Source organism: Lissotriton helveticus, chromosome 3_1, assembly GCF_964261635.1.
Source record: "Lissotriton helveticus chromosome 3_1, aLisHel1.1, whole genome shotgun sequence".
NCBI classification, from domain to species: Eukaryota; Metazoa; Chordata; class Amphibia; order Caudata; family Salamandridae; genus Lissotriton; species Lissotriton helveticus.
The window spans coordinates 600524079-600536460 of record NC_136061.1 but is presented as its reverse complement, the minus strand read 5'-3'; the positions used below and the strand labels follow the sequence as shown (position 1 = coordinate 600536460).

At 41.8% G+C, this 12382-nt stretch overlaps 1 protein-coding gene across 1 annotated transcript in view; it reads left to right on the top strand.

The window, feature by feature from the left end:
* Positions 1-12382, top strand: part of ERBB4 (erb-b2 receptor tyrosine kinase 4) — a 1576940-nt gene that overhangs the window by 860927 nt on the left and 703631 nt on the right. The window contains exon 5 of the mRNA XM_078682001.1: positions 8184-8302. Within this exon, the coding sequence (XP_078538127.1) occupies positions 8184-8302 (119 nt within the window). The remainder of the gene's footprint in view (positions 1-8183; positions 8303-12382) is intronic.

Genomic DNA, 12382 nt, shown 5'->3' with positions numbered 1-12382 from the left:
ATGTGCCTGGGAAAAGTCATGCACTATGGATAAGCAACAGTGTACCCGGACCTAGGCACAGCTTCAGGCTGACTGCAATTGTGTAGAAGTTGGATATATTCAGCAGGTTATCCCAGTGAAAGGTACCTTCTGACTTGATGCCAACTGCTGGGAAAGCTTTTTCTGGTTAGTCCTGCAGTCCCTACCTCCTCAGGACAGGCTTGTGAACACCAAGTCTCTCTCCGGTCAATCTCCTGCAGGGTCTACTTCTCATTAGTCAGGTGGCCTCGTCTGAAATAAGGAGTCCTTCTGCTTTTTGTGTTCCTATAGCAAGTAAACAGGAGGGCACCCACTTGACCCTTGGAGAGCAGTTTCAGTCCGTTGATGCCAGCAGGACTCAGGAGTCCATGAGTCCTTTTCTTCCAGCTGGTGTCAGAAGTCAGGATTCTTCTAGCAGCAGAGCCTTCTTTTTCAGGTGGAGCCTTCACCGATCCAGGAATATTCTAATGAGGAGGTAGTGGAGGTGTGAGATGTATCCTGTGCAATAACCAGTGATTAAAAAGATTATACCGCTCAATCCCAACAATTTTATTGGAGTACTCCACCTCCTTTAAGGCACATCCTCTTATGTTAAAATTACTCAGGAGTTCTGTTTTAAGACGGTGGCACTCAGCTGCCACCAGACAGGCCTGTTTTCAGCTCCTTGGTCATTTCCCCACCTGACTAGCTCAAAACATGTTTTCCATCCTACTCTGGCTGGAGCCTAACTGTCTGGGAGGGTTCTGGGGATAAATGGTAGACTTCCCACCCTGGTATGTCCAAAACAAAAGAGGTCGTACTAAACTTGCCCTTTGTTATATCAACTGTTCCAGTTCACTCCCAGGTGCTTGGTCTCCTCTTAAGAGCTCAGTAGTTCCACCATTTGCCCTTTTCTGGGCCAAGAAGAAAGCCATGGTCCTCTGACCCAAAGCCCTTTCTTAAGTAGAGGTGGAAAATGAAGGTTTTAATCCTACTTAGGCGTAAAAATCCTGGCCTGGCCTACATAGTGAAATCGTTTTTAGTGTTATTTCCTTGTGGGAGCACACTAACCCAGTATATATTGTGCCATATTTTTTTAAGTAGCTATGTGGGCTTAAAAGATGGCCTCTGCAGAATTTTGCAGGAGTAAGCAGAGTCATTTTGGTGATTCCGTGTTACTCCTTGATGCAGAATTATTGATAATTATACATTTACTCCGACTCGCAAAAAATCCTAATGCAAGAGCACATTCTCTTCATATTTTGCAGCCCTTAGCTATATTTCTTAGTGTCAAAATATATCCTCACTTCCATTTGGGGTGCAAGGAGCATTCCTGAGCTAAGAAATAGTGCTAAAGGCAGAGTTATTCTTCTCGCGTAACTCCGCATAATCATGCAGAATTTTTGGGAAATTCCATGTGATTACACTACACAAAGTGCAGTAGTAACACCCACCCCTACTTAAAAGACACAATTTTGGGGTGACATGAATAAAACAAAAAAAGGTTTTTCCTACATGACAAATACATTTTACCTGCCATGTATCACCGAGGTGCACTGAAACTGCAGCCTAACCAGCGCACAGTGTCACTCCTGACTGTGACATATATTTGTCATATATGTGACTGGTACAAATACACATTGCAGCCCACTTATGACACTTAACCTTCAATGCCATAGATGCACTGAAGGCACCTTTTAAAATGAACGTATAAGCTAGTTAAATCATCCAAATAGGGAGTTCAAAATCACAGACCATGTTTCAGAGGGAGAGTGCAGGCACTTTGCAACTGTTTAGCTGTAGTAAAGTGCACAGACTTGTTTAGCCATCAAATCCACACACACAAACAAAATGAGTGACCACAACACAAATGGGATAATTTCTTACATGCATTTATTTGTGATTTCTGGTTTTGCACGTGCTATGAAGAAGAGGCCTTGATCACACATACAAATGTTTGTTTTTGTGGTTGTACTAGGAGGTAAACCTAGGGTTATGGTGCAGTTTAATAGCCCATGATACATGTTAACATGCATTTGCATTTAGACGATGCACCTATGGAAACCGTTACGGAGTAGTAGACTTGCAAGTGAGCAGGAAGGCTTGGATAGGACTAAAGAGTAAGGATGTAGGGTGGAGCAATCTGGGGTCATTGAGTTGTCCCTGTGTTGTATTTATAGTACACATGACAGAACCCAAATGACAATGGGGAGCAGTGAATGTGACTCAAGCAGGTTCTTAAGACTATTTTCTCTAATCCCAAATTTTATTTGTCAGTTGACGTAGGTAAAAGTTTTAACAGCATGCAAGCTCTCGTGGTTTAACCCTACATTGTTGGACCCTCCCCAATCCCTCCAAAATCTTTCAGAATTTTGTGTTGAGCTACTTGGTCATCAGTACCATAGGTAACACATATCTTGAAAGAAGCACTGTGCTTTGAGGCTGCTCTCACACTAGATTGCAGCGAATTTAGAAGCAAGACCTGTTGTCCCGTTCCAAGCTCTTAGGAGCACTAGACGGTTCATGGCTTCGACCATGTACATAAAGATTAAGGCGGGAAGCATCCCATGTCCAAGTGCCCCTGTGTTTGATTAGTGTCTACTGTGTGACTGCAAGGCTGGATGTCTGTGCTTTAAGAAATCATTTGGAGCCATGAAAGAACCAATCAGCCTCTGCAGGTAAGAGGGGAAGTCTGGAGGCGGGATAATGCTGACACAGCAGCACGGTGCAGATCAATCAACGCAATCTAGCACCTGCGCCGAGAGCCAGTTCCTTTAATTAAAGGCCTTGTATTTCACTAATAACTTTACATGTACATAAGGCCTGCCTATTGATTTCAGTTATTTTTCATTTTTTCCTCATCTTTTAGATTTATGGTTTCTTGACATAATGCAAAATTAAAGGAAACAAAAAAAGCAGCTGATTAATGATTATGCAGGGCAGTTTGACCTGCTACCCTTTCATTGTTGCTATGTTGCTGGCCTACACTGCACATACTGGTGCCCATTGGTTTGAATATGAGTTGACGTCCTCAGTATGGAACCTGATCGCACAACGCAAAATAGAACCAAAAATAGCGGTACATGTTGCTTTTGAGGAGAGCCACTATGTGCATACATGAAGCACCACAGGGAATTGTGACTTGTAAAATATACATTATGTTAACAATAGATGACAGCACATCACTGGTTCTTTGAGAGAAACAGATTGACAACCAAGTGTGCTATTACCTTTTGTGATTGAGAAAAGAAGACTATATCTAATAGAGACTGCATAAGATCTTTGCATGAGACCTATTAATGAAAGATGCTGTGTTGCGTCTAGATAGCTATGAAAGGTCACGTTCCATAAGACAAAGGAATACAGATTGAGCCTACAGTAACTGCGAAGTAATGTGTTAATTGCTTATTGCTAGTTTATGACTGCTGATCAGTGTTTAATTTGTATAAGAATGATTGGCGGTGCCCAAATCTCAGCTCAGAAGCCCATGGCCGGCTCTATTACATGTTGGAATGCCTAATATCAAGGCTGCATAGTCTGGAATTCATCTCATGCCTCTCAAATCCACTGCCAACGCTTCCTGTCCCATTACCTCACTCTTGCAAGTTCCTGTTTTCTCCCTTTATGACGGGTTTTCCATCTTTTATCTTACTCCTCCTTTCCCGTTTGTGTATGCTTCCCTCTCTTGCTCTCAGGAAATATCCCTTAAGAAAAATAGGTGCCAGTGGGCTCCAAAATTAAGTACTGCTGCTTACATTATTTATGAGCCTTAAGACAGTCCACAGAATATTTTTATGAAACATGTAGTGGCTGTATCAATGCACAACTCACTGCATTGAAGTACAATTGATTCATATGTGAGGAAGAGAATATAGATAAAAGTCAAGTGCCATTCGACAACTGGACTAGATGTTTTACTAATAAGATGTCCAACAGGTGACTTTTTTATTATGTGTACAATCTAAAGGTCTTTTCTTGTGGTCTGGGTTATGGACCAGGTGCACCAGGGTGGGCACTTGTATTACACTCCACTAAAAATGAAGAGATATCATATGCTCAACACAATTGTGAGGGGTGCTGATATGAATGCAGGAGTGTGCAACTAAGAGCACTGGTGTCATTTCATTGTTTCCAGTAGGGTTAGCAATGTAGGTTCTCAAGTATAAAGAATTGATTTAGTAAATGTGGTTGGAAATTGGGTACCAACATTGACCAAATACTTTTTATTTTGTGAACCAAACTATGTACCAATAGGTCGGTTCCCAAAATATAGAATTGTAGCAGGCCACTATTCGACCTACCTCATCACTATCCACGAGAGGTCACAAATTGTGACTCACTACTATTGGTCACAATCATAGAGATGGTGGCCTGCTGAGGTTAGCAGACTGCTATGGCTGTGATTGCTTTTAAATAACGCATTTATTAAAAGCAGCCTGTTTTCCTTAAAGGGAGATGGGCTGCTTTAAAAAAAAGAAAGGTTACAGAAAGCTTCTTTACAAGTAGGTAGTCGTGCCATGGACCACTGCCTACTCCTAAAGACATGTGGACGGGGTCCCCTACCTGTTTGTGAATGTGTTACCACATACTTTAAGTTGATGGTAAAAAATTAATATTTTGAGACTGGATTTCAGTCACAAAACCTTCATATATACCATAAGGAATCAGTATATGGAAGGAGCACGCTAAAAACCTTTGAAAAACGGAGTCCTTATTGTTTCCTAAACTCCTTAAAAAAACTTTTACTGAATTGTTAATCGGGTTTAGTACATTTCAAAAATTGTTTTAGCTATCACAATCCCTCAGAATTACTGAATGTGAGAGTTTGTGACCCTTAAAACACTTATTACATGAGACCCTTACTGCATTACTTTTAGCTGAAACAGTATGGTGGCTTACAATGCTGCAGGTAACAGGCATTGCTGTCCAATGGCAGCAGGGCCGGACTGGCTACCGGGCACTTTGGAATGCTGCTGAGCTGGGGGCTGATTTCGTTCATGGAGACCTGCGTGTGCTAAACGAAATTTGCTTTGCTTTAATTATTAATGAACTAAATCAGCCCCATTACAGTGAAATTCGCCCCCAGCTCGGCAGCATTCGAAACTGCCGGGTAGTCAGTCCGGCCCTGAATGGCAGCCACTTTATCACTAACAGAAGGGTGAAATGTTTAGCTGGTCCAACTGCGTAAGCACATATGGTGCACATATTGCACACAGATTTTTGAAGCAGTGACTCGGCAGGACCCATCTGAGCACCAAACGACCAAGTCGTATACCTTTGCTGCTTGTATAAAAGAGCAATGAAACACTTAACAAGCTCTTTACTCCTGTTATGTCAGAGCACTGAATGAGCAGGTTTTTAATCCAATATCATTGATAGTCGATGCCTGCGAAAGCCACATAGACCTAACGTGCTCTGCTGACAGAAGAAGGATGGCCTCAGTGCTTAATTTGAGCCTGTGGTTTCTGGTGCCAGCACTGGCTCTAGTGACAATCTGCCACATGGTGGCACTGTATTTTTAATTTTGAGATGAGCACAACAATTGTGTTTATTAAGTTAATATACATTGAAAATGAATTAAGTCAGCTTCTCGTGCCATTATTATAGCTTTGTGTGGCCTGAAATGGTCTGAATTGTCACACTTGCAGGAGCTCGATGGTTAGCAGTTCTGCTGGTTCTGTCACCGACAGTGCTGGCAGGGGCAATGGGTGGTGCAGGCTGCAATGGCCCTCCGAGAAGTGCCCTGGCACTTCATTTTTTACAAATTGAGGACTGGATGGCCTGCCTCTTCCTGGCGGTGAGCACTGAGCTGAAGATGTGCAGTCTGCACTGAGAGCACTGCACATCACAGTCAATGCCTGTTACATTTTTTGCAGTTCATATCACAATCACAGTTTTCTAGAGCAAATTGATTTTTTTAATCATTGTTCCGGATCAGTAATTTTACTTTCTCAAAAAACACAAAGGCTATTAGCAGGCCGAGTCCCTTATTATTGTAGAGTTTCTGTTCTGTCCTCCATAAACACTGGAGTCACAGCACGGGGAACACTCTATCCAGCTACAGCTAAGACAGCTGTGCATCCATGTACATAGATCTAGTATGAGGCCATATTACATTGTATATGCAATTGCAGGAAAAGAAACACTCACTTCCACCGTTTTGTGTGTTTTCTAGTTCGCACACATATCAGCTATCACTATCCGTGTCAGGTAGACTTGTGAGTCTTTTAATTGGCTGCCTCAGTAAACATGCACTTTGTGGGCATTGAGGTGCTAACAGTCATGTTTTCTGTTAGCCTATGGATTACCTATGCCGTAATTCCTGTATTCGGTTTTCGCAGGAGTCACAGAGCATGGGGAGGAATACAGAGAGACAGAGGCAGGATTATTAGTTCTTTACTGTAGAGGATATATATAGGAGATCCTGATAGGAAGAGAACAATTCCCCTGCCCAGACCATTCTGCCAAGGAGTTCTGTAACATTTGAGAACCATTGCTTTATAGGTGCTTATGCTGCTCTGGGGTTCAATAGATATATAGATCACCCAATGTGTTGAAATCGTTAAGTTTTGAAAGGCAACACAGTAATGTAGAAAAATACTGAAGGAGTTCCACACACTTGCCACATTATTTCTTTCCTTTGATATTTAGTTATGATCACACTCTTTATCATCGCTGCAGGGTGCTTGCAGGCAGTACAAAGGGTGATTTCTGGAAGAATGCTTGTAATCGTGATGACATATGAGCAATATTGCATTATTAGATCTCTGCGAGTCTCTAGGCTGAGATGAAGGCCTCATCTAAATTTGTCTTCAAGATTGAGGCAAAATGAGGAGAGACGAAACAGATTTGGAGAGATCTCCCACTAAAGGTGTTGCATTTGGACTAGTGCATCACAAGTCGTTTAGGAAAGTCCAACACGAGAATGTGGCCCGGTGAAAAGAACACCGGGTTATAATACTGAGGTCCCTGGGTGTGAAGTTTAATGTCGCCTGGAGTTGCTGAGATGTTGAACTGCACTTTTTTTTTTTACAAGAGTTAGTGCCAGAACTTCTTAGCAAGCACGACGTAGCCAGCATTTCGGGCCCAAATGGTGCGAGAGTTGTAAGTTTGGACGTTTTGGAATGCTTGCAGTTTTAACAGGAAGGCTTTATTGAGACCACTGAAGTAGTCTGGCGAGCACATAATCACAGCTTGGGCCACTATGGCTTTGTGAGGCATGGTCAGTGGTTGTAGAAGTTCATAAGCACTTGTCAAAAGAGTTGACTTACTATAAGGTATAGGACCGACCGATTGTACTGACCCGGGACAGAATCCTACGCTTGCATGTATTAGAGCAGAGTTAGTTCTGGTGCACCCATTCCAGCAATGCAATGGGCAATCAGTGACTCCATTTTTAGTTGCATTTGGATTGTGTTGTTGGACAAATGAAATACGTTGTAATATAAACATATTATTTGAGCTTTGAGTCACGTGGACAGTGACGTGTATTGATAATAGGGATAATCCTTGAAGTACTTTAGAGGTAATAATAGCACACACTGACAGTCCGTCAACAAGCTGTGATCAAATCTTTATTGACAAGTATCGAAACCACATGTGTAGGTTATTCTATAACTGCACTTCGTTGGGTTACTGGTCCATGCCTGTGTGCAATATGCTGTAACATAACTTGTGTATTTGTAAAGCGCACGTTCACCACTACGTTCACCACTACGGGTATATTGGCGCTGAATAATAGATGATTGTTGTTACCCAACTAAATGGTACTCATTTTATCAACCTCAGATGGATGAAAGGCTGAGTGGACCCGCCAGGATTTGAACCTGTGACCATGAGGTCGAACACAGGCCACTGCAGTAGATGCATTAGTCCACTGAGCCACCAGACCACAGGGATACGCTTAATGTTTCCCCTTTCAATTGGAGGCTCCAACTAGTGTTGACCACTAAGTCCATCCCCCTGTAGGCTACCCTAATAAGTGATGATCTTGTAGTTCACATTTATGCTCTTTCCAACTTTGCATATATGTATATATATATATATCGATAGATAGATAGATAGATGGATAGATGTATGGATGTTAGGTGAGGAGTGCACTGAAAAAATATTGTGATGCTGATATATGTTTGAATATGCCCATGCTATGTCCGTAATATTTTTTATTCTCCACATATCTCTGATAGTGACAAAAACCGTGTGTGCGGAGCAGTGTGACGGCAGGTGCTACGGGTCCTACGTTAGCGACTGCTGCCATCGAGAGTGTGCCGGCGGCTGTACTGGACCCAAGGATACCGACTGCTTTGTAAGCCTGGCCATTTTCCTTTTTTTCCTTATCCCACAATTTTGTCACATCTCCTGATTTAATAACAATACTCCTAGTTTCTGCCTTTTAAATCATTTTCTCTCAAACATTTTAGGAGTTTAGCTGCACACTTTTTGATTTCCTATTTTGTTTCCATTTCAGCTAATATGACCTATCAGCATGTATTTCCTATTGAAACATTTATGGGTTTTACAAATATGGGTTTGGGCTATTTATATGCTAATGAACATGATTTTGATCTTAAAGCAGAGTATATTAACCATTCTTAGGTATAACGGCGGCTGTGAATCATTTTCACAGTCAATCTTTCGCGTCCACTTTCATTTCTAACACTTTTATTTCCCGGCTTATACTTATTTTGTTTTTGCAATTTGTCTTTGTGTTTAGAATGCTTGGGGATGGGGCAGACGTTTTCTTTCCTTCCTTCGTCCTTTGCTTCTTTCATTTCTGTCTTTCTTTCTTTCTTTCTTTCGCTCTTTCCTTCGCTCTTTCTTTTGCTCTTTCTTTCTTTCTCTTTATTTCCTTTCACGTTGTGCCTTCTTTCTTTTCTTCAAGTTCATCTGCGTTCCTATCAGAACAACCATTCTATTCCCACTTTTCTATTTTGTTTCAGTACTTGCTCATTACCTTAATATTCCTCTTATTGCTTTTCATTTTCCTCATCGCCGGGCGTCTTTCTTTTCTATATGTGTTTTATTTATCTCTCTCCTTTGCCTCTTTTGTTGGTCCCGTTTTCTGTGTTCCTTTTCTTCTACCCATCACTACTTTAATTGTTTTGAATTGATTTATGAGTGAAGGAGGAATATATTCAAAGGTGTTTTACAAACTAAGAATGGAATACATTACTTGCTGCATTTTAATCTGTGCAACTCCTTTAAGTATTGAAGAATGTGGTAATACATAGGATATCTAAACTTTGAATAATTGTTCTGTTTTTTCACTGCCAACATAATTATAGGGAGCCCGGAAAGAAAGACTTTACATAGTCATAGACATTTGATTCAAATTTGATATATTGAGCCCAAGTTACAAAGATTACTTTACTTTCACAAAATCATCAAGACCTTGAACTTTTCTCTGAAATTTTCCAGTTACTAATTTTAGAAAGCAAGTACTCTCTTGGAATGATTTATAAGCAGATTTCATATGCTGTGAATAAGGCAGACTCTAAACAGAGACCTGAGCTGTAGCCGGTGGCTTTAAAGTCTTTGCTTTTGCTATATATTTTGTGGGGCAATGATCTTTCACCAAAGGTACTTACTGGTGCAGCTTCTTTGGAATAACTAGACTCATGGAATGTAGGTGGCCATGTCCAAGAGGTGAAGTTAGCAAGTACAGATGCACATAGGATCCAAATACAGTATCACTTGTTACAGGGAGTTTATTATAACATAATTTGTCTTTCTGTTTAGATTTCTTTGGGGGGGCACGTTTTCTTCCTTTCTTCTTCCTTTGTTTCTTTTATTCCTTCTGTCTTTATTTATCCGCATGTAGAGTCGTGCAGTATTTTCTTCACAAATCTTGCTGTTTTTTCTCAAAATCTTCAAGCTTTGTAAACTTCTCTAAGGTAGCACAGTTTGACCTGCAAAACAAACGAGAATTTTCAGTAAAAAAAAAACTTGTTAGGTGGAGAATTTTTTCACAATAAAAAGAGTTTTCATGGGAAAACTCTGTAGGGCTTTTCTCAGTGCAACCTTTGTTAGCTTTTTCTCATCAGCCGATTTGGTTGCATCCCCAAATTTTCTGTCTATATTTCCTACCTTTAGAGACTCAAGCAGAGGGGCAGCAGCACACAGCTGAGGCCCAAGAAGCACTAACATGCCCTGAGAGATCTTGGCCAGATGTTTATTATATTTGTAATCCATGGAAATAGTGCAATATCCCATGCAGGTTGGCACTTTTGCCAATTAGGTGGTCTCATTAACCTCGTGATGGTACCATGGACAATCCGCCAATATTCATCTTTCCAGGCTTGCTCTGAGTCTTGGAGGGTGCCGTGTGCTATGCTAAGTCACCGGCCAACTCCTGAACTTCATTTAGCTGGCAGAAGAGTGTGTTCTCTGCTCCCATCATGCCAAGGAGGCTGCCGGAAGTCCAGATGTTGAGCATATGCCCAGGCACTCTTTTAATCAGACTGCCCGGGCTGAAAGATTTGTGATTACCCTCTGACATTACAGAGGGAAGAGGGAAAGGGGTTGATTGTGTCGTGTTCTGATGGGCATCCAGCCACGGTTTAGTCATGCACATTGCCTTATTCCATATGGCGTCATTGATGCTACATAGCTCTAGAGTCGACCTGGGGCATGGGATCAAACAGAGGGGGGTGATGATTAAAGGGTCCTGTTGCAATTAGAGGGCAAGGTGTTCACACAAAAGTGTAGTGTCTCTCAGCTAAAGAGGTATGGACTTTATTTCTTGTCAGGCCCTTAGTTTACAGCAACTAAGGTCCAGTCAGGGCTACATCCCCACACCAACTGAGCGTCCACCCCACACCATACACCAGCATTCTATGACATCATTCACTCTCAGCATTCCAAAGACATTGGCCCTGGATGATATCTACACTCTCCCTCCAAAAATGTTTAACACTTTGCCACTTTACCATGCTGTAAAAGGATAGCGGGGTGCTTCGTGAGATAATTTTCAGAGGGGATACTCTTGATGGGATAGTAGAGGTCCAAGTGGTTTTTGAAGCGGATTTCGCTCCATACTCCAAAGCCTTTCTTACATTTATGCAAAGACCTCAGGATGGCTGTTGGCATTCATTTAGTTCATACGGCTAGGGGCGTCCTTTTTGGCACTGGCCAATGTGGTTCATTGATCCACTAAATATAGCTAAATGGACATTTTGCTATTGTATGAGAAGGTACCATGTCAGTCATTAAGCACCTTTCTTAAGTAAAATCCCACTATAAATGAAGGAGCAATTTGCACTAGTCAGTAACAACACTGTGTCTTTTCTTATGACACCTGTAGCCATAAATAAAAGACAAGTCAGTGTTAAGCTACCGCTGGTCATAGACAGGCCACTCGTCTTAAATTGACCACCAACTACACACCAAGACGCATTCTCAGATGTAGCAGGACCGGTCTGATCTGATCAACATTTCTGAATATGGAAGTAAGAGACATGAGGAAAATTGTGCGAAATCAGGGTAACATGGTGGAATGCTATGGACCCAGTCCTTCGAGCCCTATCCAACATACCATGCTCTGAAAAGTACAGGATCTTTTCAAAGAAGCCTACAATGCACGAAAAGACTACATTGAGGACCACCACCTAATTCATGGAGACAGGGCCCTTCTTCTTGATCTAGCTCACTTTATGTTAGATCAGTCCTCACCCCCATGTCGACCTTCGTGATAATCTCAGCCCGCGCTCTGCAAAGACCTTAGGTCTGATGATGCTCTATGTTGTTGCACCCTTCCTGCGAGTGCTCTGAAAAGGACTTGCCGACATGCGGACGCTTTACCAATAAAATTAACATATAAACACAGGGAATTATCGAGTAGCCTGTTCACTAACCCGCCTCGGCACAAGGTAGCAACACAGGCATCACTTCATCAGAGATGACAAGAACAACCCCTTATTGTTCCATCTCTTTTCACCCCTTCAGTGGTTAGTTTGTAAAAAAAAAAAGTAAGTGCCGGGGCTCTCGTCAGGAGGCAGCTTGCACCAGCCCATCAAAAACAGAACTACTGCTAACCGTTGAAGTGGGGAGAGGATGTGGCGTAATAGCCAGAGCTGCTTACTTCAGAGGTGGGCAACCAGGTTTGAATCTCGGCTTCAGCTCTACATCCTGTGATTCTAGGCAAATCATGGAATCTTCCTGTGCCTACCATAAATGATTATGTCCTTAATTGGTGCTCATGAAAAGCGTTTGTGTTAATGATTAAGTGCCGGCGCTAACCACCGTGTCAAATTAAGCACTGCACCCCTCGTTCTTCCTATTCCTTCTGTCTTCTTCTCCTAATGTGTTAACTCTTTAACATGTATTCTCCGTGGTTTCTCTTCCTCTCATTAGTCGGGTGTTTAATTGTTTCTGCTTTCTCACTGAT